A 23,567-nucleotide genomic window follows, 5' to 3' on the forward strand; every position below is an offset into this window, starting at 1 on the left:
TCTCTCTTGACATAACTAGCTGAGGAGCCTAATGAGCAGTACAATGACAACACGGGGCAGCCCGACGTCACCATGGAGGATAATTTTTTCCCTTTTGATACCGTTTTCTTTGATCAAAGATGAGGGGAATGAAAGAAGCTGCAATACACAGTGATTCCCTACAATAAACACTGTTAATGTATCTGTCGTGTGTGTGTGTGTGTGTGTGTGTGTGTGTGTGTGTGTGTGTGTGTGTGTGTGTGTGTGTGTGTGTGTGTGTGTGTGTCTTCAGAACGAGGGCAACTCTTCCAGTACCTCTTCCCACTCAGTCTGCTTCGGTTCACGTTGATGGTTTATTTAGAGCTCACATAATTGTCTCTCGTGTGACAAGGGCTGGAAAGAGAGCCGAGACCCTCTTGACTGTTCAACACTGGATATATTTAATTAGCCAATTCACTCTCTGCTTTGCCACCTCAGTGAGCACAATGTGCCTTTGTATTTAAAAAAAAAGTAATTGTCAGTTGCCGCATCAGCACATGGCAGATCCAGGGAGGCAAACAGGGGTATCTACATCTTCTGGGGAGCTTGTAAAAATAACATGACACCTTACATTGGCAGAGACAATGCTGAATTGTCTCTCATTGTCTGCTATATAACCTATGCAGATAGCTTGTCTTAATTACAAGACAATGGAGAGGGGTAGGCCTGAATAGCTCCAAAACAGAGACAGCAAAAAAATTATCCAGGAATAGAGCTTAGTGCTTGATACATTTGTTCTTTCTGTTGGATCCGTGTTGAGAAGCTCACCCCCCCGTTATACAGTACTGTTACCAACAAGGACCACCTTATACTGTACCCGTGTTGGGATTCACTATAGCTGTGTCCTTATATTGGTTAACAAAACCATGAGACAAGATGGGTCTGAAAAGCCTCAAAATAGAGGACAAAAAATAATAAAAATCAGTACATTTGGGTAACGTTTTTTCATGAAGCTCAGCTCCTGCTATTCAAATCATGACCTTTCAGCTTCCTAACTATAGACATTAAGTGATACTGAATATAACTCTTCCCTTATTCTTAGTAGTGCAGACCCTGTTCCACTTCATTGCCATTCGGTTTACAGTTGCTACCAACAATGACCTCCTTATAGCCCATGGGGATGCACAATATGTGTGTCCTATTATTGGCTATGCCCTGTTTATGGAGCCACTGTAAGAGAACATTCAAATCCTCAAATTGAAACGGAATCACACTGGCTTTCCTCAAGTCTAATGGAGCATTAGAAGAATATTTTGCATAATGTATAATCATTCTGCATCGACCATATGTTGTCATGTACTTGTAAGGCTGGCTGATTTTCTAGTGCACATGAATCTAGGGAAGTATTTGTAATTAAAGCTTTGCTAGCTGACATTCAGAAAACTCTGTAGCGTTCGATCTCATAACCAACCACATAATTACTAGCTCTCTGGTAAAATATATATATATTTTTTAAAGTAATTATAGCGGTTATTATAATGACACTGTCAGCTGATTTTCCTCTCACACAGCAGTAGGTAGTGTGGTGAGTAAAAGTGGTTGAGAGGTAAAATGAAAAGCCTGTCCAAAAAGGTACCGCCTGTCACAGAGGTTACATACAGTGCCCTCCGTAATTATCGGGACAGTGAAGCATTATTTCCTCTTTTGGCTCTATACTTCAATAGTTTAGATTTGAAATCAAACAATGACTGAGGTTAAAGTGCAGACTGTCAGCTTTAATTTGAGGGTATTTTCATCCATATCGGGTGAACCGTTTTTTGTTGTTGCACATAGTCACCCCATTTTAGGGGAGCAAAAGTATTGGGACAAATTTACTTTTGTGTATTAAAGTAGTAAAAAGTGAAGTATTTGGTCCCATATCCATAGCATGCATTGACTACATCAAGCTTGTGACTACAATTTTTTTGGATGCATTTGCTGTTTGTTTTGGTTGTGTTTCAAATGATTTTGTGCCCAACAGAAATTAATGTAAATAATGTGTCATTTGAGTCACTTTTATTCTTAAAAAAGAAAAAAAAGAATAGACGGATAATCCTGAAGGAATCGTGAACAATGATGAGTGAGAAAGTTAGACACAAATATCATACCTACCCCCAAGCCATTTTTGGGGGGGTATGATGTTTGTGCATCTGTAACTTTGTCACTCATCATTATTCACGATTCATTCAGGATTATCCACAATAACTCAGTCATTCCATTGGAATGATTAGTTACAAGTCTTTTTTTTACATGGTCTGCATTACAGCAGCTATCAGGGTCATGTTCAGTAGGACCAAATTGAAGAAACCTTTTCAAAACGTATAACGGAATGATCGTTCTTTTAGGAGGAGAACGCTCGACTCGGAGGTATGCACCAGCTGAACTTGGGCAATGGAACTTGGTTTTCCATTACGTGCGTCTTGAACACAGCCTAAGACAGATAAGTAACTGTACTCTAGTGTTCCAGTGTTTCTTCTGCTGATCCTCCCTCTAGGAAAGATGAGTGGATCCATGGCTCTTGACCTCTGACATTACAGTCTCATGTACGCCACCTGTAAACAATTCAGACAGATCGGGTTAGATCCCTAGTGTAACATGAAGATACAGTATTACTTTTCTCACCTGTACATGTAGATTCAGATATACAGCCAGAAAAAAAAATGTATATCTTCATTACGTACAATGAAACTGACTTATGATGAGTATACTGTATGGATTGTGTTAAAACAAATGAAAAAACAGTGACATTTAGGTAAAACAATGTGTTCAGATGAAATGTGGATATTTTGTCGGCTCGTGGCACATCCTGTCCTCTCTTACACGGTCAGATGCCTGACATAACAGTGCAGGTCTTGCACATACACGCACACATACAACTTAAAGCCATCTCCTAGTCCTGGTTGTTTGCCTGGAACAGGGTCACAGCTCTGCCTGACTGGATCTCCTGTGAGACCGCTATATTGGGATGATGGATGAGGGCATTGGCTTCACTCAAGGCTCCCCCCGAAACTCATGACTCAGCCTGCACACCGCATCAACACTCATTAACACAAATGATAACAAATTAGTCTGTGATGGCAGATTAAGCCCAAAGGTGAACGTGCTACAAAATAGCTAAGCCCCCAAAGAAAAATACAAGGAAAAACGAAGCAAGAAACAAGCTACTATTAATTCCCATTGACTTAAAGAGAGTGAACCTCAACCTCTAACGTTAACGCTTTCAAGTATGTACCTTTGAACCAGCTGCTGTCATTGATAGATGGTTGCAATCAGGGATGCAAACTGGTGAGGACCCAAAAAGGTGACCATTTCTTTTGTTGCACTGAAACATGCAACAAACAAGCAACCCAATGTTATGTGTTGCCTAGACTTTACTGCAAATGACACTCAAGTCTTGAGAAAAAACAACACACTAATATTGCACAGTTAGCCTTTATAATAGAACGCTTGTGACCACACACAAATATTGCACTTGGAGGGGAAACCCCCCCCCCCCCCATCTTAAGTAGAAATAGAATGAAACAAACAGGCACAAATTGCTCTATTATAGTGGCCACTATAGACGTCGATCAAGTGAACAAGGCTACATGTGTGCAAAAATAACGTTCACTGAGTAAAAACAATTATAATCCCCCCCCTCACTTACGCACACGTGTTACTGTCAAGTTCAACACAACAAAAACTATCTTTGGGCTACACTGCATATTATTACATTGTACACTTTCTGCCTGTGGACATCTGTTCTACAATGTGCCAGCAAAAGTGAGAAAGAGGGAAAGTGTGTGGTGTTCCTTTCACCTCTATAGCGGCATCCAGGTTAAACCAGGCCCAGCTCCAGCTACACTTGATCCCTGAATTCACTTGTTTATCAAGCAACGGCTCATTTTCACCGAATTCTCTCATTCTGAAAATTAACCACATACTGTAGAGGGAAAACATTAGTTAACCTGTTACTCCTACCCCCTACTTTTTCGAACATTCTGTTAAAAATCGCACAACAATTCAGCGCCCTGCTACTCATGCCAGGAATATAGTATATGCATATGATTAGTATGTGTGGATAGAAAACACTCAAACGTTTATAAAACGGGTTAAATCACGGCTGTGACTATAACAGAACGTGCGTTTCATCGAAAAGCGCAGGAAAATCTGATCACTGAAAATGCGAAAATATATCCATGCGCCACTAGAACCCATTGTTGAATGTGAACCACATTAAATGGGGCCGAGGTTGCAATACCTACAGCTTCCACACGATGTCAACAGTCTTGTCATTTGCCTACGATTTGTTTCTTGGTCAAACGGACACAAGGTAGCGCCTTTCTTCCGGTCTCCGACCGGATATTTTGGTTGAGATTTACCCCGGACATTATTTCCAGACGTACAGCTAGAATATACATCGCCTCGTGATCAATTTGATCGCTTATTGACGTTTACTAATACCTAAAGTTTCATTACAAAAGTATTTCGAAGTGTTTTGTGAAAGTTTATCTTCAACTTTTTTAATTTAAAAAAATGACGTTACGTTATAAAACACTATTTTTTTCCTTGATCACAGTCTTCATAGATCGATATCTAGGCTATATATGGACCGATTTAATCGGAAAAAAAAGACCCAATAGTGATGTTTATGGGACATCTAGGAGTGCCAACAAAGAAGATGGTCAAAGGTAATGAATGTTTTATATTTTATTTGTGCGTTTTGTGTAGCGCCGACTATGCTAATTATTTTGTTTACGTCCCCTGCGGGTCTTTTGGGGTGTTACATGCTATCAGATAATAGCTTCTCATGCTTTCGCCGAAAAGCATTTAAAAAATCTGACTTGTTGATTCACAACGAGTGTAGCTTTAATTCAGTACCCTGCATGTGTATTTTAATGAACGTTTGAGTTTTAACGAGTGCTATTAGCATTTAGCGTAGCGCATTTGCATTTCCAGATGTCTAGATGGGACGCCTGCGTGTCGGGTAGGAGCAAGAGGTCAACAGATAGTGGTTAGTTCGTTAACTAGTTAACATTTCACACAGATTTCCAGGGTCCACATCAATCCAGCGCTATTCAACTTCCACTGGCTCCACATATGGTCACGCATCAACTACAAAATCCTGTTTCACACCTTCCAACCTATCCTAAACTCTGGACACAAGTACCTGTCTGACCTTGTTCTATCCTCCTGCCTCACACGCCCCCTTCACTCCCTCCAGGCCCGTCTTCCTTCAGCAGCCCCGAAGCAGACTAGAAAACTATAGGTGACAGGGCTCACACTATTATGGTACAGTCTCTTCCAGACATTATTAGAGCAGTGTCTCGGTCCTCCTTGAAAACACAGCTCAAGACAATGCGGTTCACAAAAGCTTTTCACGGACCTCTGCTAATTCCGTTCTCATGTCCTCCGGACCTGATGATACCTGTATATAGCTTTGTTTCTTGTCCGTGTCCACATTCTGTTTCTTTGGATTGTTTTTATTATTTAAAAGAAAATGCCACCTTGGGTGTGAGACAAACACTTTCAATGAAATGAATTATTATTGACACAAGGTCCTGCTATACATTCCAATAATAGTTGTGATGTGCTGATGTACTACCCAGGGTTGAAACGGTTTCTCATCACAGCTTCATCGTGAGCTCACCGCAGTTACAAATTCTAATAATGAAAATACAATTTCAGCCCGCCTCGTTGAAAAACGTCTACTCTCCTAGGGATATGATTATTATTTTCTTTTAGATACATGAGAGAAACACTCCTTCCCGTACCAGGAGATTGCATTTGCCAGTACAGTTTATTTCCTTTCCATCACTGTACTATGGCTCTTTTTCTTTCAGAGGTAGTAGTATTCACAGCGGGGTGTTTATCTGTCAGCATTAAAAAAGGCTGATTACGACTAGAGAAGAGCAGCCTCAGAAGCTAAATGCTCAGCTTCGGTGCTCTCGTACAGGCGTTCTGTTATCACAACACTCAACATCTTGGCGAGATGACAGAGGGAATATGATTTACTCCACTTGACGAGAAATATAACTGGGGGGAGGGGGCGACAAATGACATGTGTGAATGGTGCTGCTGAAGTGAAAGCAGTTTGCCTACACTGAAACTGTGTTCTGTAGGGAATAAGGCATTTCTGAAAGTGTGGTCTAAACTACTGACTGAGGGATTCTGATTGAGGAGTGCTACAGCAACTGACCGAGTAATCTAAATTATGGGGACCAGCCACACTGACTGAGTGTCACAAGCCATTCAGTCTAATACAATATAGTGCTGGTTAGCAGAGAATTCTTCTTCCGACAAATCCCATTTTTCATGCATTCCCTTACCTCCCTCAGGCGCGTGTACCTGAGGGAGGTAAATCGTTTCAACAATACGACACAGGAGTATGCAAGACATCGTCAGGGTGAGACTTGATATAGATCTCATTTTTCCAGCATGTTGCCCCTTGCCTTTTTCTGTCCAGTTTTTATCTTCCAGTGTGCCTCTCTGTGTGGGAGATTAATGAGCTGGCAAGCTGGGAGGGGGGTCTGTGGCAGGGGTGGCACGCTGCACTGGAAGTACCTTACACCCCATTACACTGCAGCACAGCTCGGAGGTGGAACACAACATCCCAGACAACACACCATTCCTCCTCCTCCAGTAATGAGAGGCTAGATCTGGTTAAGAGGGCTAACACAATAGACGGGCACTGGAAGGCCCACTCACCATTTCACATGCCCACACACACACTATTAGGGCTACATTATCAATTTGGGAGTTTTCAGCCCTCATCCGCTGTAACTCTATCTGACTACGTGATCGCATTACTCTCTGGTACTCCTAGGTCTACAGCAGAGCAGTGAATCCATCTCTCTAGGGGAGGTATTAAAGTGGCTAAATCAGACACTCTTCATCACTCCCATTAGTCCCTCTCGTCTCTTCCCCATTTTAGTGACATGCAGTCTAAAGTACCCTCGTCCTAAAACAAGTCCCTTTTCAGCAGTAGCATAATCACTCACGGTCAGGACAAGACATTGATATCCTCGATTTCCAGACTTTCCAGCTGAGTGATGAACGGGACTTGGGAATATGGTAACATGGGGGGGGGGGGGGAGTATGGCATCGTAACTGTAGACAATTGATGGTTTCTCTGGAAAATATATATGTTTTTTAACTAAAAAGACATTGCAACATCTGGAATGTACCGAATGACTCACTCTTAACACCCTACAAGCCTATCAGACTGAAATACGACAAACTGAAGATAAATGGAAAAAGTAAGGAAAGAAGTTCTCTCCAATCCCCTCCATCTAAGTGGAATTGATAGCGTCTGCCAGAGTCAAAATGAGTTCCTCCACCCCTGTACAGACCCAGAGGGCAAGTAACAGAGTTTTGTGAAAGAGGGAAGGAACACAAAATATGAGATTGCAGAGCGTGGGAGAGAAAGAGAGGGAGTGCTGAAATATAATAAGCAGTCTCGTAGAGGTTTGGTAACATAGTAGTGGTGGGAAGTGAAAACAGTAACTGGTAAGCATTTTAATCAAAGGGCCCAGAGTCATGATAACTATATAATGAGACAGGAGCCAGTGGCCTTATTTTCAGCCACGTTGAATATGCAGGAGCTCAAATGTTTGTTTACATTATTTTTCAAAAATGTTAGGCTACTTCAACTTCTCAAACCTGATGTCGTGCTCGCAGGTGAGTGCTGCTGTGACAGGTAAAGAGGCAGGGATGAGACAATGGTGGTAATTACTGTGCAACTGTCTGGAATGTCTCTGGAGAGTCCCTGGTGAAGTCAGCCAAGTTTACAACTCCTAGTCTTGCCTTGGTGCAAGAAAACTCTCCCTTTTTGTACTGTAGAGGAGACTGTTGTTGTGGGCACTAAAACGTTAGACTGCCCAGTAGTATTGGTGGTGCTCCAGCATCTTCTAAGAATAGTTTGTCACAAAATCACTCTGAACCTCTTTTCGAAAATGTGCTTAAATGTTTTTTATTTTTAAATGGTCGCAACGATAGCTACTAGGGTAGAGGCTGTAAATAATGGATATCAGCCATATGGAATCAAAAAGTGTCATGTTCATCCTGCCAAGGGGACAAGCTCTGCCTTCATTACCCAAAAGCTCTCTCACCTGGTAGGAGTTCATGGAATGCAGCGACGGAGGGAGACAGGAAGTACTGGCTGTCAGCACCGACAACAGCTCCTGGCACGTGGTCAGGGGCAGTTCTAGGGGGTGGACACCGATGTCCTTCTCCCAGGTGTCTACAACACTGGACACACACAGAGATAAGGATAGCGAGAGAAAGAAAAATAATGAGACCGAGAGAAAGACACAAAGAAAGAGAGAAAATGTACAACACTGCATCAGTCAGAATAATACATAAAAAGTCAAATATCTCCGAGGTTCACATCCCTAGGCAAGGGGACATAAATCCCAGTTTGAAGCATTACGATGCTAATCAAATCATTATAATCTATCACTGGGTAATGTTGAACAGTGAGAGTTTGAAATGGATGGAGGAATGAGAAATTGAGGGAGAGATTGATTCCCTGTCACAGGTCGTGGAAGCGATCTAGGTTTTTTCATTACATTTGGCCATCTGTGCAGTGGCTCTGCGACAGACACTATTGAGTTAAAATGCTGATAAGTCCTTAGTATAGAAAGTAACACTCACTTAGTATACGGTGAATGCTACTGCTTTTACAGTAAAGAAAATCCGAACGCTGGTTATAAAACCTCAACGGTCACCCAAGGGTGTAGTGTTTAGGAACCATTGTCCAAAAAGAAACAAATGGGCCGAAACAGGGAGGGAATAACCTGAACTTGTCCAATGAGAAACCCTCGTATTCGTAGCAAAATGCTTTGCTACGGTTTGTCCTAATGAAAACACCGCTGGTAGTAAATTTGATTAGTTCTGCAGCCGTCAACTCCACACTAATCAAGTCATCGCCCTCGGTGACAGTCACAATTCAATTAAGCAGAGACTCACTGATTCTCCCACCAATTAGAGACACGTTACTGGCGTGCATCTCCAACGTCACCTCCAGTGCGTTCAACCAAGACAGACGGTGCTCAGTGACTTACACGGCTGACTGAATTAAAACATGGTCAGGGATGAATGTCACGTATGTAACAGTATGTAGGGCCTAGAGGAAACAGATGTTTCTCTAACACTTCCCCACCTTCATACAAGCTGTGTCAGCCAACCGCCACGTTGTTTTCTTCCAAAATGTTGGAGGAGTGATCCGGTTTAAGCTAGTGTAGGTCAGGTCTCTCCAACCCCTGAGCTAGTGTCACACTTAAAACAGCAGGCAATTTCCCATCCTACACGCAGTCAACAGCGGCGATGTGCTGAGCTACGCTGTACTGGAGTGCCGTGCGGAAAGGAGTCCTCTCCTTTCATCTACAGTCTGTTAATTACAGCTCTGCTGCCAGTCTGCTGGAGGGGCTGTCACGTTATACGAAACAAAACAAGACAAAGGTGAAGCGGGAGAGGAAGAAGGAAATCATAACAGAAGAGAAGAATCCTCCCGCGGGGAACTCAGCACGGAGGAACATGGAGCACCCACCACATCTATCCGTGACTCATTTCTGTTCTCAGTTGCAAAACACTATTTTATAATAAAAATAATACCAATAGTACAAATACCCGTTATAGTCAAATATCCTGAACAAACTGCACTGAAAGACCCCCCCCCCCCAACTAAAAAAAAAAAATCATACTCTATCAGAAATGCAGCAGGAGATGGGTATGTAGGCTGTCTTACTCCTGGTGTGTGCTGGCAGAGAGAGAACAGGGGAGATAGAGAACTTTGACGGCGCTGCCAGCCTCAGTGGGTGATTGATGCTCAGAACACTGGTGGTGGCCGGGAGAGGTGACAGCATCACCTCTGACAGTCGATGACGGAGTGGCAGAGAACGAGGCAATGAGGGAGTCGCTGTTCAGGAGCCAGAGCTGAGGATCAGAAGAAGTTATTTAACACTTCACACCCGCTCTGTTAAAGCCACACACATTTCACCAATGCACACACCGTCTCTGTCTCACATATTTCAAGCTCGCACACACACACACACACACACACACACACACACACACACACACACACACACACACACACACACACACACACACACACACACACACACACACACACACACACACACACACACACACACACACACACACACACACACACACACACACACACACACACCTCTTACCAATATGAAGGCTTTTCCATCTGATGCCTGGATAGAGAAACGAAACACGCTCTGTGAGGAGGACAGCTCCACCAGTCTGGCAGCAATGGTCAGTTCCAGGAACAGTGACCTGTGGAAGAGCAGGGCATGGTTAACCCTCAATAAGAATTCTACCTAGCTATGTCTAAAATAATATTCTACATCGCTCACAGGCATTGTAGCAACAAAAGGGCATATATTGCATCTGCATAGTGAAAAACTATAGATTTACATCGATTTGCACTTTGAGGAGCTGAGTATCCGAGATGTTACAGCAACATGCAGCAGTCTGAGAAGCAGCACCATAGTTACCTGTCTGGAGAGGTATCAAACTGGCTGTCTCCCACACTGGGTCTCACCGTCACCTCTGTGATGTAGAGTTTCAAGGTCCCTGCAACGTTTACAGAAACGGTTACTATTGAGCCAACCCCCATGCAGACAGAACCTGACCTGGGCATCTTTTCTAATGCAATGCAACTTTCTTATGGTTCAAGTCCCAGGGTAAATGATACAAGTGGGAATTGAACTGGCAAATGAAGGGCTGCTGGTCCCATGCCATTCACTGCCTTTGTGCCCTTGAGCAAGGAAGTTAAGCCCTAAATTTGCTCCGGTAGTGCCACTCTAAGGTAGACGCTGTGCTGCTCCCAACCAGTGTGTGTATGTGTGTGTATGACGTTGGGTATTATGACAGCAAATCAATAAATTCCTGTTGATTTTTTAAAAATACAATATACAGTATCTATTCTATAAAGACGGTTGTGTACCTGGTGCCACAACCTCTCCCAGGCCGGCTGTGCAGCTCTTACAGGAGACAAGCGTACGCCTGCGGTTGGGTTTCTACAAAAAAGAACAGAAAAATACAAAATAAAGCTAAAAGACAAGAACACACAGTTCTAATTTAAGTTCCTCCAAAACGGAAATCGATAACCACAATCAAACAACCTAAAAAGAGGAGAGAGCAATGGGCAGGCATAAATCTTCTCCTCATCCCTCTTTCCACTTCCCATCCACCCAACCACAGCCACACTAAAAGGCCCAGGCTGAGCCACAGATAGTGACTAATAGATGGAGAGCGAAATCAATCCCACTCCAGATAGTGATGGAGCGAGAGAGAGAGAGGCAGAGTGAGAGAGAGAGAGAGAGAGAGAGAGAGAGAGAGAGAGAGAGAGAGAGAGAGAGAGAGAGAGAGAGGCAGAGAAAGAGAGGCAGAGTGAGAGAGAGAGAGAGAGAGAGAGAGAGAGAGAGAGAGAGAGAGAGAGAGAGAGAGAGAGAGAAAGAGCGAGAGGCAAAGAGAAAAAAAGAAGCTTGGCTTCAAACACAAGGCCTGGCTGTAGGCTCGAGTTAAAGTGGCTCACGATGTGTGTTGATGTGCTGCCTGTCTGCCCGCCTCCTCAAGTTTCCTCTCTAAAAAGGGAGTGCTGCTAGCTGCTGCTGCTTGTGAAGTAGAGTGTGTCCATCTCATCCTGCCAGTCTCAGGCCCAGTGGGATGGGGGTGTACAGATAGTGTGAGACTAACAAGGAGCCTGAAGCACAGACACTGCTGATGTAACTACAGTACACTTCCCGACAAACATGAGGAAAACTTTTGAAAATGACCAATGTTTTAGCTTTACTTTTCGGTAAGTATACAGCACATTGGGGAGGGAGTGAGAGCGAAGTGAAATGCCAAAATCTTAAATTATGTATCTAACAAACATCAACGTGATGATCAAGGCTAAAACGGCATTGATCTTCTGCCACGGACGTTCCTTCCTCCCTTGCCTCCTCTCACCGGTGTGTCCTGATTTTGACCCTCAGCCATTTTGTTGGTGATGGGGCTGAGCTCCTGGGTGAGAGTCTCCTCACAGCCTCTATCCAGGGGCACAAGGAGGTGAGTGTCGCCCATTAAACAGTCCTCCGCTCGGGGCAGCAGCTTCAGGTTGGCAAAGGGGTCTGGATGGCAGCACCAGTCATCCACCAGGGAGCTCCAGTTGCAGTTGGGGAGAGGGAGCACTCGCTTGAACACCCTGAGAAAAATCAATGACATTACATTGCTATACACTGGAGACTATTTGTACTGATGAAATGAATTGATAACTTCAATCAAAAACCTATTTGCACAAATCAATCAAAAAGATATTTGCATTAACAGGGAAAGCTGGGCAATATTCCAATTTTACCCATTTTCCGTGACAATGTCACAAACATATGTATTCTCTACGTTTTGGCAGGTGTGTGTGGGTGTGCGTGTATCCACCTATCCAATGTCAACATGACATTGGGAGATGAGACAGAGTACAGCATTGTCCTTTAGCTCAAACAGCCATCCATCTCCCTCACTGAACCCATCTTCTCCACTACTGTGAGCGGCACCACTTCCTGTGTCTGAACGAAGGACGTAAATGAACCAACAAACCAACTTCCTCCCTGTGGTTGTCTCACCTCTCCTCCAGCACCCTGGTCCCACAGGACTGGCAGTGGAAGGAATAACTCTCACGGACCTGCAGCCTCTCCATCACACTCCCCAGGGCCCCTGTTAGGAGAGAGTAGCCACAGAGCACATAAACAACTCTTATCGGCGGAAAAGAGCTTCACCTCGAGACGGAGTAAAAGTCGATAAGCAGAGTGAACGCGGACAGAGAGATGAAGGCCTGGGGTATAAGGGGTCTGGGCCCATATCCACAAAGCTTTTCAGAGGAGTGCTTAAAAACAGACTCATTGCCACCTTTCTTCCAAGCTGCTTTCCCCTCTGCCAGTCCGCCACCACCCCAGTGTTTATCCAATTTTCCCCCGTAGATCAGATATCTTTGTGGATACGGGCCCTGTTCTCTCTGGGAGAGAGACATGGGGGGAATCTCCTCCGGTTCCCAGGTCAGTGCAGTGACTCTACAGTTAATATAAGCAAGACCTGATGGAGTGAGACAAAGTAAACCTGGGGTGTATTCATTTGACACCAAACGGAAGAAAACAGACTGACTCCCTGAACCAATAAGAAACTCTAGTTTTGCTTTCCGTTCCCTGCACAGTAGCACCAAAACATGCACTCAGTTCTTTCTCAGGGAAGATGGTAGAGTATTACTCCACGAAAAATCAGGTTACAGCTGATTCAGGTCAAAGATTCACAGTGTCTGTATATCCATCAGTGGGTGTAGTTTTAGGCACCAGACATGACGGGCAAATTACTGAGCTCATGACTCAGTCCTTTATAGATCAGTACTGTGTGGGCTGATCAGGCTTACAGGGGATACACAGGAGGACTCCTCCACTGTCTCAGTTCGAGGGAAGGCTTCACAGCCACGGAGTAACTGACTCAAGCCAGATGAGAATATATTATATAATCAGCCATAAATAAGAAATTATCTACTGATACTGTTCTGTCTTACCTGAAGTGGAGATGGTAATTAGGCTATGATATGTGAGAAACAAACATTTACATGGGAGTAATTTTGTCTCTGTTTGTTGTGTGTGTGTGTGTGTGTGTGTGTGTCCATACAGCTAGCCATTACCTGTGTCATCTGTGTGCTGGTCCACATTGAGGCGCATTCTGAAGTGTATCTCATCTCCTCTTTCAGGTGCCTCCCTGCAGGAGCCCTCCACGAGGCTGACCCCTGCTGGCAGCTCCACGATTAGCAGGCCCCGAGGAGTCCGGATGTGGAGGGACGAATCTCCTCCTGTAACCCTCACCTCTGCATAGCTCTTCGCCACATCTCTCCTGAGGGAGGGACAGACAGACATGATGTTCAGCAACATGTCATATTTTGATATGGACAGGTAAACCTGGTAACAAAACATATACAATTGGATTAATGATTCAGCGTAATGCAGGCCTCTGCGCAATGGCTGAGACACAAATGGGACTGCGTTCCTTGACGAGTGGATGACAACAAGTGAATGGTAGACCAGTGTGTGTGTGTGCGTGTGTGTGACAGTTCTAAAGTTATCATAACCTTCCAACTTGTCCTTATCCTCCTCTACCTCCTGCCTGTTGCTGTTTTAGCTCAAAGTAGAAGTCTAATGATTTAGAGGAACATTTGCAGAGAGAGAGGATGCACTCACTGCTCTGATGGAAGAAGGGCAAAGGAAAACAGCCGTAGGCCAACTGAAGAGATAGAGGGAGAGAGAAATAAAGCGATATATTGTGTGTGTGTGTGAGAGACAAAGGAAGAAAAAAGGAATGGTGTGTAGGGTAAAGTGCATGTACAATGTTTGGCTAATCCAGATTTTTTTTCTCTTGCAGTGACAGCCCTGATGCACTGATGCACGGAAGATACGTTGCCCTCTGCTCAATCTCTGGGTTCGATGCAATTATTTTCACTAGCCATGCAATGCGTCTCTGTCCATGCTTGACACAAGTGCTGTCCCCCAGGAAGAGAAACATTACCCAGCGAAGGCCGCTTTAAAATCACAACTTGGTTGGCTGCATTGAATTCTCTCACTTCCAACCGAGTGGAGGAAGCAACAGCAAACAACTGGAAGGAACTATAGCCAGGAACCACAGTAGCAGCCTGTCACACCAGACAATACACAAGCGACTGGTAAAACAAGGAGTCTCTAAACAGTAAACCTGCTCTTTTTATCCAACTATAGAACAATTAGGCAATGCAGCAAAGCACAGACTAGGCGATAGGCCTAACCTACAGAATCCCACACCAATGTTTACGAGTATCAAATGTAGAGGCTCCCAAAGGATCCAGCACCTGGACACGATTCTATTTATGGTGAATTTTCATTCAGGATTTACCCAAGTGTTTAACCCGAAAGGCTTAGACTTTTCTATTTCCTGCTACACGGGACAGCACCCGTGTCTCACTAGGCCATGACTAGACCTGCTTGGGGGAAAAGCCAGGCCACTGGAACTTTTCAGACTGCATTTACATAACAATGGCTAACTTTAACACTTTCTCACAAATAAACTGTCTTAATTACCTATGCAAAGGCAGTTGATTATGTTCTTTTTTATTTATTTAACTAGCCAGGGACAGTTTAGAACAAATTATTTACAATGACGACCTACACCGGCCAAACCCGGACGACGCTAGGCCAACTGTGTGCCGCCCTATGGGACTCCCAATCACGGCCGGTTGTGATACAACCTGGATTCAAACCAGTGTGTCTGTCGTGACGCCTCAAGCACTGAGATGCAGTGCCTTAGACCACTGTTCTACTTGGGAGCCACTTAAGTGAGAAGAGTGCACACTTATTTTCAGAGATGGAAAGATTCATTAAATTCATAAAATATGGATTTAAGCCAACATTTTTTTTAAATTCCAATTTATGTCAACTTATCTCAAGTCTGAATAGGGCCCTATAATGCTGATTTTGGTATAGTTGAAAAGCAGCAGAGCCCTATTAAAACAAAACATTATGACTTACGTCAATGTTTTATGGACTCAATTCCATGTTAAGTCTGACTCACTGCCACAGCTTGAATGGCCCATATATTTTGATTTTAAAAAATGTTGATGAAAATTTAAATTTCCTACTCCACAACCCCACCTGGTGTCAAATTATAGCATTACATCCACGAGAACATGTTGGCCCAATAGATGAATAAACATCAGCGAAGCTCAACAGGTAGGCTGTAGGCCTAATGTATGTGTGTGTGTAGAGAATATCTGAGTTGCTTTCATTTGCTAGACTAAAGATCATCAATCACCTCAATTTGGCTAATTTGAGCACCTAATTTGGCACCTCAATTTCCCAGCCTAATTGTAACCAAATATCCAAACGGAGATTCACTGAAAACAAAAATCGGACATTGACTGATTTATCAAGATGAGCTCCCATGCGTAACCCAAGGCAGGCAATGACGCTGTCTCAATCAAAACGGTGCTGGTATTATCAGTTGACCACATACGGCAATTGCTTTGCATTTATTAAAAACAGTGGTGTAGCGCAATATTTTAGGTTGCCTAACGGAGCGCAATTTTGTATTACGTCACTCCTGAATGAAAGTTGGCAGCGATATGAAGCCTATTGTATAAAAATCATTTTAGAATATACATACAATGCATCATCCAAATTACACGATTGTACCGCGTAGGCAATCACAGTATGTACGTGGCTCAAGGAGAACGCTCTATTTTTTAAATCCTAAAACACCAATTACTATAAATTAGGCCGTCATCGCGATTCGTTCGTGAATGATAATCCTTCACGTTTTACATATTAAACACCCATGCTGCATGCATGCCAACCATTTAATCCCAATCCGTTCCATGGGAATATTCATTTAGACCTTCTAGGGATGGCTAACCGGCCTAACTACTATTTAATCGAATATTCTAGCAGATGGAGTTCCAACAGAACAAAACAAAAATGCAACAACTTCCGCACGATTATCTTAAAACTGACATTTTAAAAAATAGGAGGTGTTTTTGGTATAACAGTAACCGGACATTATCTATGCCATTATATTCGGTTTGTCATGTAGAATACTAATTAAATCATCAAAGTGATCTTGCGAGACATATCACCGTCACGAGAAGTGGCGGAGCGTCGCTACGCACCAGCAACACTACACCCCTGACTATAAAGGTTGGATGACTTCGGATGTTATACATAACCACCGCTCTATGAACGGAGTGGTGCATTCAGTTGATGAACAGTAGTACAATTGTTTTACACCATTGCAGCAGAGCAAACGATTCGTGGTTGACCCACAATCATCCAGGTCCTGATGAAGTCCCTGATGTAGGGCTCGGAGTTGATGTTGTACAGATGTATGCTAAGAGTCACACGTATATGTGGTCCTTGAGATGTTAAATACATTTATATGCGTCTGTTCTGCGCAGTTTGTTCACGGCAGGAACGCGTCCTCAATCGTGTCCTGCTAGCGCAACCAGCCGACATTAGCTAAGACTAGATACCTAGCTAGTGGTAGCTAACTATTTCGCAAATAATTACCAGAGAACAAGAAGACCACTTTGCAGCCGCTTCCTTAGTTCGAGAAACACTCCAGCTCCTTTGGCATTTTCGCCCATGGTGTGTGTCGTTATCTTCTATTGCTCGCAATGGCTAGCTGGCTAACCTGGTTTAACAACGAAGACACGTGCAGTTGACTTTTCGCTCTAATAGAGGTAACGGAGTCCAAAGAGAAATGGCTTCGTACATCTGATTGTCAAATTAAAGCAAATGTAGCAATACAAATCATCAGCCTATAAATTTAAAACAGCGAAGACTTCTACGGTATATATTTCACTAGCTATCAACACGAGCCGGAACCTTTCTACCGCCAGGAGGGATTGCAAGTCGGACAAATGAAGGAGGCGTGCAAGCAATCTGCAACGCAGTCTGGGACAACTGTGAACCTGAACGTAGGGCAGGTGTGGGTTTGATGTTGGTTTGTTTTTCAAGCAAAGACATCGATACCTTGAAATATGTAGGATACACGCATTATTTAACCCGTGAGCGTTGTATGCTTACTTGACAAGTGACACGGTTTAACCGAGTCGACGTCGGGGGCCCGGCAGCAACAACAACATCATCAATAATACGGACATAGCTATCAAGGATACATTTCCCACTGAGCCATTTGGCGCAGGCTGAATTTTTATTTTATTTTTAATTCGTCAAGCGGGATACATTTACTGACAGTGTGGGTTTACAAATATCCTTCTAACGGTAAGTATTTATCGTCGGCTGTCGCGGCCGATAAATAAGACAGTCGTTGCTACGCTAGTTTCGGGATACAACATCGGGAGTTAGTCAGGCTGTAACGTTACGTCTAAGCTACTTGGTACTATTAATAGCCACCTGGGTGTTGTATCGCTGCCTTGGCTGAGTTAGCAAGCTAGCACATTTTAACTTACATGGAGGGCAGGTTTCGATATTGCTGACCACTTATTACGATAGGTGATGTCATTCATATTTGGTTGCGAGTTATGTCCTATGCCTTGATAAGTGTTTCACCTTGTTGGCTATAAAAATTAATTATATATTTTTTTGTATCCATCTTGTTAAATAGATGACTTGCTAGATAGTTTGATCTAGCGTTTTATAATTTGCATGTCGTTCTATTGTTCTTGTCAGTATATCTAGTAGGTGTGCCGTCCTAAAATGAGGCTGTCTCGCCAAATATTTCAACTCGTGACAACTAGCTAGAGATCCATATAGCTGCAACTACAAAGACCAGGGCTGTCATTTAGTTTCCTGTGTCGCCCACTCCACCAAGAACACATTTCATTGTGAAGCACTGGGCAGGGCAGACATGTGATGCATGTACTGTACCACTCAGGTCTGTCACTTCCCTGATTACCAGGTGGGAGGAATTTAGGGTTCTGCCTTGGATAGAAATGCCATGGGAAAAAATCCATTTTTGGTGAAAGGATGACATTGTACTGGCACTCCCTATATATAGGCATGTTATTTGTACTCTTTTTATTTGCTGTTCACTGTGCCACTATTTCTTTATTATTTTTAATCTTTAACTCTGCTCTGTTGGAAATGGACCCATAAGTAAGCATTTCATTGTTAGTCTACACCTGTTGTCTACGAAGCGTGTGACAAATAAAATGTGATTTGATTGTAGTTGGAACCCAACCCTCTCATGTACATCTTTGTTCACTTGACTTCTCTATTGTCTGTTGAAGCACATCTATCTACCTCTCCCATCCCCAAGGCATCTGTTTCACTAAGACATGTCTGGAAGAAGACACCAATGATTTAGCACTATCTTCACATGCCAACATTAACCGTATCAAATTGTTGTAATCTGTCAGACTCCTAATTAACATGTGTCATTTGTACATGACTGGTCAATAAACAGCTCCATCTGTGCACCATCATCAACCCATGTGCTTCTCCTCTGTAACTCTCATTCTGACAGATTGACTGGTGCTGGCCTGCACATTAAGGACACATGTAGTTTGAGACTAATGCTTCCATACGTAAAGTTCTGATTAATCCACGCACTATGACTCAGAGTAACGAACCCCCCCCTTACCCATTCACTCCAGGTGTGATGTGTGTATGTGAGCCTGGTGTTGGCAAGTAGCTGAATAACCACCCAGGAGGATGAATGCAGAGGAAGTGGAGCTGCTCAGTGACTCCAAGTACAGGAATTATGTGGCGGCGGTGGACAAGGCCCTCAAGAACTTTGAGTACTCCAGCGAATGGGCAGACCTCATCTCTGCACTGGGCAAACTCAACAAGGTAACTACCACAAACATTTACCTGTTTGGATATTTCACATATGTACATTTTGTTTTAGAATGGATACACAATGACCACATCTGCAATTAAAACTGGATCTGCATAGTCTCTAATGCACTAAATGCATATATTTTTACCGCCAGCTATTGTGGAAAGATGTAGATTGATCTGGTACCCCACATCTGATGTTTGAATCTGTTTCTCAGGTATTGCAAAGCAATGCTAAGTACCAGGTGGTGCCCAAGAAGCTGACGATAGGCAAGCGTCTGGCTCAATGCCTCCACCCAGCTCTGCCCAGCGGGGTGCACCGCAAGGCCCTGGAGACCTACGAGATCATCTTCAAGATCATAGGGCCCAAGAGGCTGGCCAAAGACCTCTTCCTCTACAGGTACCGACTAGGCTACTGGATGTCAACACTTGTTTAGGACAGTAGTAGTAAAGAAGTACAGTAGCTTTATTGTAACTGGTGAACATGTCATAAACTGAATGTGAACTAGTAAAGTAAGTAAATAAGCCTTGTCCAAACCAGAAGGGTCCATAGGGCAGGAGCCTGTTTCTCCTGCTTCTATAGCGTGAGGCAGCTTGATGTACAAGTACACCCCCTGAACAGAACGCTAGTCTATCGCAGGGCCTTACCCTTAATCCATCTCCTTTGAACTAGTAAGATAATAAAATTAATGCATGTGGATTTTGTTCAATAGTTATTTTTCTTCAGTTGACCTATCAACCCTATAATTTCCCCTTTACTCTATTACCCCACCGCCTAAAACCTCTACCCTGCTTTCTGTTTCAGCTCTGGGCTGTTCCCTTTACTCTCCAATGCTGCTATGTCTGTGAAGCCGGTGCTGCTGGGCCTGTATGAGACCTACTACCTGCCCCTGGGAAAGACCCTCAAACCTGGCCTGCAGGGGCTGCTGACTGGGGTACTACCAGGCCTGGAGGAGGGCTCTGAATACTATGATAGGTAAGAGATGGAGGGCTGGAGAAATGGATGTCATTGAATGAAGTGAATTGCTAATTACGAGAGAAAAAATACAAATATATATTCAGTCAGAATCAACCTTAGTAACAATTCAATCATCTGGGATTCAATTGTCTTGTCAATGTATGCAATCCAAATGAATTGATTTCAATTCGATGCAATCCTCTCCAGGACCAACACGTTGCTGGAGAAGGTGGCTGTGGCGGTGGAGCAGTCGGCCTTCTACAGCGCCCTCTGGGGCAGCATCCTGACCAGCCCCGCCGTGCGTCTGCCCGGGGTCACCTTTGTTCTGCTACACCTCAACCGCAAACTCTCCATGGAGGACCAGCTCTACGTCATGGGCAGTGACATCGAGCTCATGGTACACAAAAAGAAGAATTGTTTTCAGAGACCCTTATCTTTTTCCTTTATCCCAACGCCCCCAAGACACACACACGCACCAAGTAGAGCTTGAAGTGCCTGTGTTTGGGGAACATTTAGAAATCATTAGTAGTATATTCATGATGCAGACTGAGAAATTAAGTCACGTGAACTTATTTGTATTGAGTAGGGCCAAGAGTTTTTCCTAATAAAAAAATAAAAACATGAAAAAACCTCAGGCCCTAAGTTTTTCCTGAAGAACAAGCAGAAAATGCAATAGGAGTCAACCAAGTCTGGTTGTTCTGAAATTCTAAATATTCACTTATTTGCAGTACATTAGATAGATGTAAATGGGGCTTGATTTAATATAATAATAATATATGCCATTTAGCAGACGCTTTTATCCAAAGCGACTTACAGTCATGTGTGCATACATTCTACGTATGGGTGGTCCCGGGGATTGAACCCACTTCCCTGGCGTTACAAGCGCCATGCTCTACCAACTGAGCTATTTAACCCTGTGTGTTGTGTCGCTCCCTGCAGGTGGAGGCAGTCAGCATATCAGTGCAGGACTCCAGTGTTCTGGTCCAGAGGAGCACCCTGGACCTGATCCTCTTCTGCTTCCCATTTCACATGAGTCAGGTAAGGACAGATATGCTCAACTGTCAGCACTGCTCAGCACACAAGACCGCAGTCACAGCACTTTTGGGAACTGGCCATTCTTGATGATGAGGCTATCTGACATCTAGTTAGAGGGAGAGAGAGAGAGCATGCAGTGACTCAGAGGATGCTTGTATGGCCCTTCACCTCTCTATATTCAATCATCGAAGCACAATGTGCCTCAGAGCCCAAACAGCCCAAATAATGACATCCTTTCTTCTAAGTAAGAACTCATCTGAAATCTCCTATTATTTCCTTATTTTTGTTGTGTGTGTTGCTGTTCCAGGCCACCCGTCCAGACATGATTCGGATCCTCTCTGCAGCGCTGCACGTGGTTCTGAGGAGGGACATGTCACTCAACCGTAGACTATACGCCTGGCTGCTGGGTAAAAGACACATTCATGCACATGCAAGGGTTTCCGTTAGCCGGTAATAGCCGGCTGTTGGCAGACACATTTTTTTTGATAATCCGATGAATAAAATTGACGCCGGCCCATTGTCCAGGAGAAGAAGAAGAAGAAGAAAAAATCCCATTGTGAAATAATGCTTTTTAGCCTATTCATTGATGGAAATACCAGTCTATGTAAATACATTTCACTGGTCATGCTTATCGGTCTATAAGTTAATTTACATAATTTAGTGGAATTAAATTGGCGCGTGTTCAGTACATTTGTTATTTGTCACATTCGTACAGCATATAGACACAGAGCCTTTCAGTGGAGAATCTGTCAGACAGTGCGATAGCTGCTGCTACATCATCTCAAACAGCAAAGGCATAGACAGTGGAAGGCAGGCTTCATCAGTGTGTCACACCAATTTGCAATGCGTTGTGTCAAGTTGGCTGGATGTCGTTTGGCTGGTGGACCATTCTTGAAACTCGCAGGAAACTGTTAAGTGTGAAAAACCCAGCATCGTTGCAGTCTTTGACACAAACCGGTACACCTGGCACTTACCATCATACCCTGTTCAAAGGCACTTCAGTCTTTTGTCTTGCCCATTCACCCTCTGAATGGCACACATACACAATCTGTGTCTCAAGGCTTAACCATCCTTCTTTAACCTGTCTCCTCCCCTTCATCTACACTGATTGAAGTGGATTTAACATGTGACATCAATAAGGAATCAGCCTTCAACTGGATTCACCTGGTTAGTCTGTCACAGAAAGAGCAGGTATTTTCAACTTTCTTTCGTTGTCCAGTAGCCAAAGGCACAATCCTAGTCATATTAGCAACCCATGCTAGAGGCTGCATATCAGATCTCCTCTCTCCCTGTCACATGAAACCACTAGAATGTGCGTTGAGCTTTCGACCACTGTGTTTTCCCACTAATTGCGTAATGTAACAAACATTCACGCCTAACCTGCTGCCTTGTGTGCATTGCTGCGCTTATAATGTGAAGAAATAATAGTTGATCAACATTTTAAGCTCAATGTTCTGATCTGTTGCATCGGAATCTTTGCTTTTTAACTTATTTATTTTTTAAATGTAGCTTACGTCTACTGGTTATATGAATTTAGGCTCTATTGTCCCACAACAGTCCCAGCATCTGTTGGGAATAGGTTATTTCTTTCTCGCACAGAATGACAAGATGACCAATAGAATAGGTCAACTTTTCTACTTTGGAGGGGATAGTAGATTGACATAGGCTAGTGATTTGGCTGTTTGTCACTCGCTCGCCTTGTTGGCTGAGGAAAAGTAAATATGGACAGTTATTCTAACATCTTCAAAGTGCACATCAGAATTTGGTAAGAACGTTGTTGCATCCTCATCTTGCATGTTATTTTTTTAATGTATTTATTTCACCTTTAATTTAACCAGGTTGGCCAGTTGAGAACAAGTTCTCATTTACAACTGCGACCTGGCCAAGATAAAGCAAAGCAGTGCGACAAAAACAACACAGAGTTACACATAAACAAACGTAAGGTCAATAACACAATCGAAAACAAATGTAGAAAAATCTATGTACAGTGTGGTAGGTAGGCAATAGAAGAGTAGGGAGGTAGGCAATAAATAGGCCCTAGAGGTGAAAATAATGACAATTTAGCATTAATACTGGAGTGATAGATGTGAAGATGATGATGTGCAAGTAATAATATGGGGATGAGGTAGTTGGGTGTGCTATTTACAGATTAGCTGTGTAGAGTTACAGTGATCGGTTAGCTGCTCTGATCCTTAAAGTTAGAGAGGGATATATAAGACTCCAGCTTCAGTGATTTTTGAAATTCGTTCCAGTCATTG

General features: G+C 43.4%; 2 protein-coding genes across 3 annotated transcripts in view; one reads left to right on the forward strand and one right to left on the reverse strand.

Moving 5' to 3' along the window:
* Nucleotides 1-1,981: 1,981 nt before the first annotated feature.
* On the reverse strand, nt 1,982-17,426 carry ube3d (ubiquitin protein ligase E3D). Of its 2 annotated transcripts, none has more exons than XM_046316195.1 (10): nt 17,082-17,425; nt 13,682-13,887; nt 12,618-12,708; nt 11,968-12,202; nt 10,961-11,033; nt 10,509-10,587; nt 10,179-10,287; nt 9,725-9,912; nt 8,088-8,226; nt 1,982-2,549 (listed from the first exon to the last, which is right to left on the reverse strand). In XM_046316195.1, the coding sequence occupies exons 1-10, from the start codon at nt 17,156-17,158 to the stop codon at nt 2,529-2,531; spliced, it is 1,218 nt and encodes a 405-aa protein (XP_046172151.1). In that variant the 5' UTR covers nt 17,159-17,425; the 3' UTR covers nt 1,982-2,528. The 2 variants fall into 2 exon arrangements, with proteins under 2 accessions (XP_046172151.1, XP_046172150.1); XM_046316194.1 differs by lacking the exon at nt 1,982-2,549 and adding an exon at nt 2,590-3,319 and having other exon boundaries at nt 17,082-17,426.
* The window catches only part of LOC124006277 (protein dopey-1-like), a 39,177-nt gene continuing 32,432 nt past the window's right edge, over nt 16,823-23,567 (forward strand). Inside the window, 7 exon segments of the mRNA XM_046316197.1 lie at nt 16,823-17,798; nt 19,133-19,328; nt 19,535-19,716; nt 20,122-20,292; nt 20,482-20,671; nt 21,214-21,312; nt 21,617-21,716. Of these exon segments, the coding sequence (XP_046172153.1) occupies nt 19,191-19,328; nt 19,535-19,716; nt 20,122-20,292; nt 20,482-20,671; nt 21,214-21,312; nt 21,617-21,716 (880 nt within the window). The 5' untranslated portion in view covers nt 16,823-17,798; nt 19,133-19,190.

Source organism: Oncorhynchus gorbuscha, linkage group LG19 (assembly GCF_021184085.1).
Source record: "Oncorhynchus gorbuscha isolate QuinsamMale2020 ecotype Even-year linkage group LG19, OgorEven_v1.0, whole genome shotgun sequence".
Lineage (NCBI taxonomy): Eukaryota > Metazoa > Chordata > Actinopteri > Salmoniformes > Salmonidae > Oncorhynchus > Oncorhynchus gorbuscha.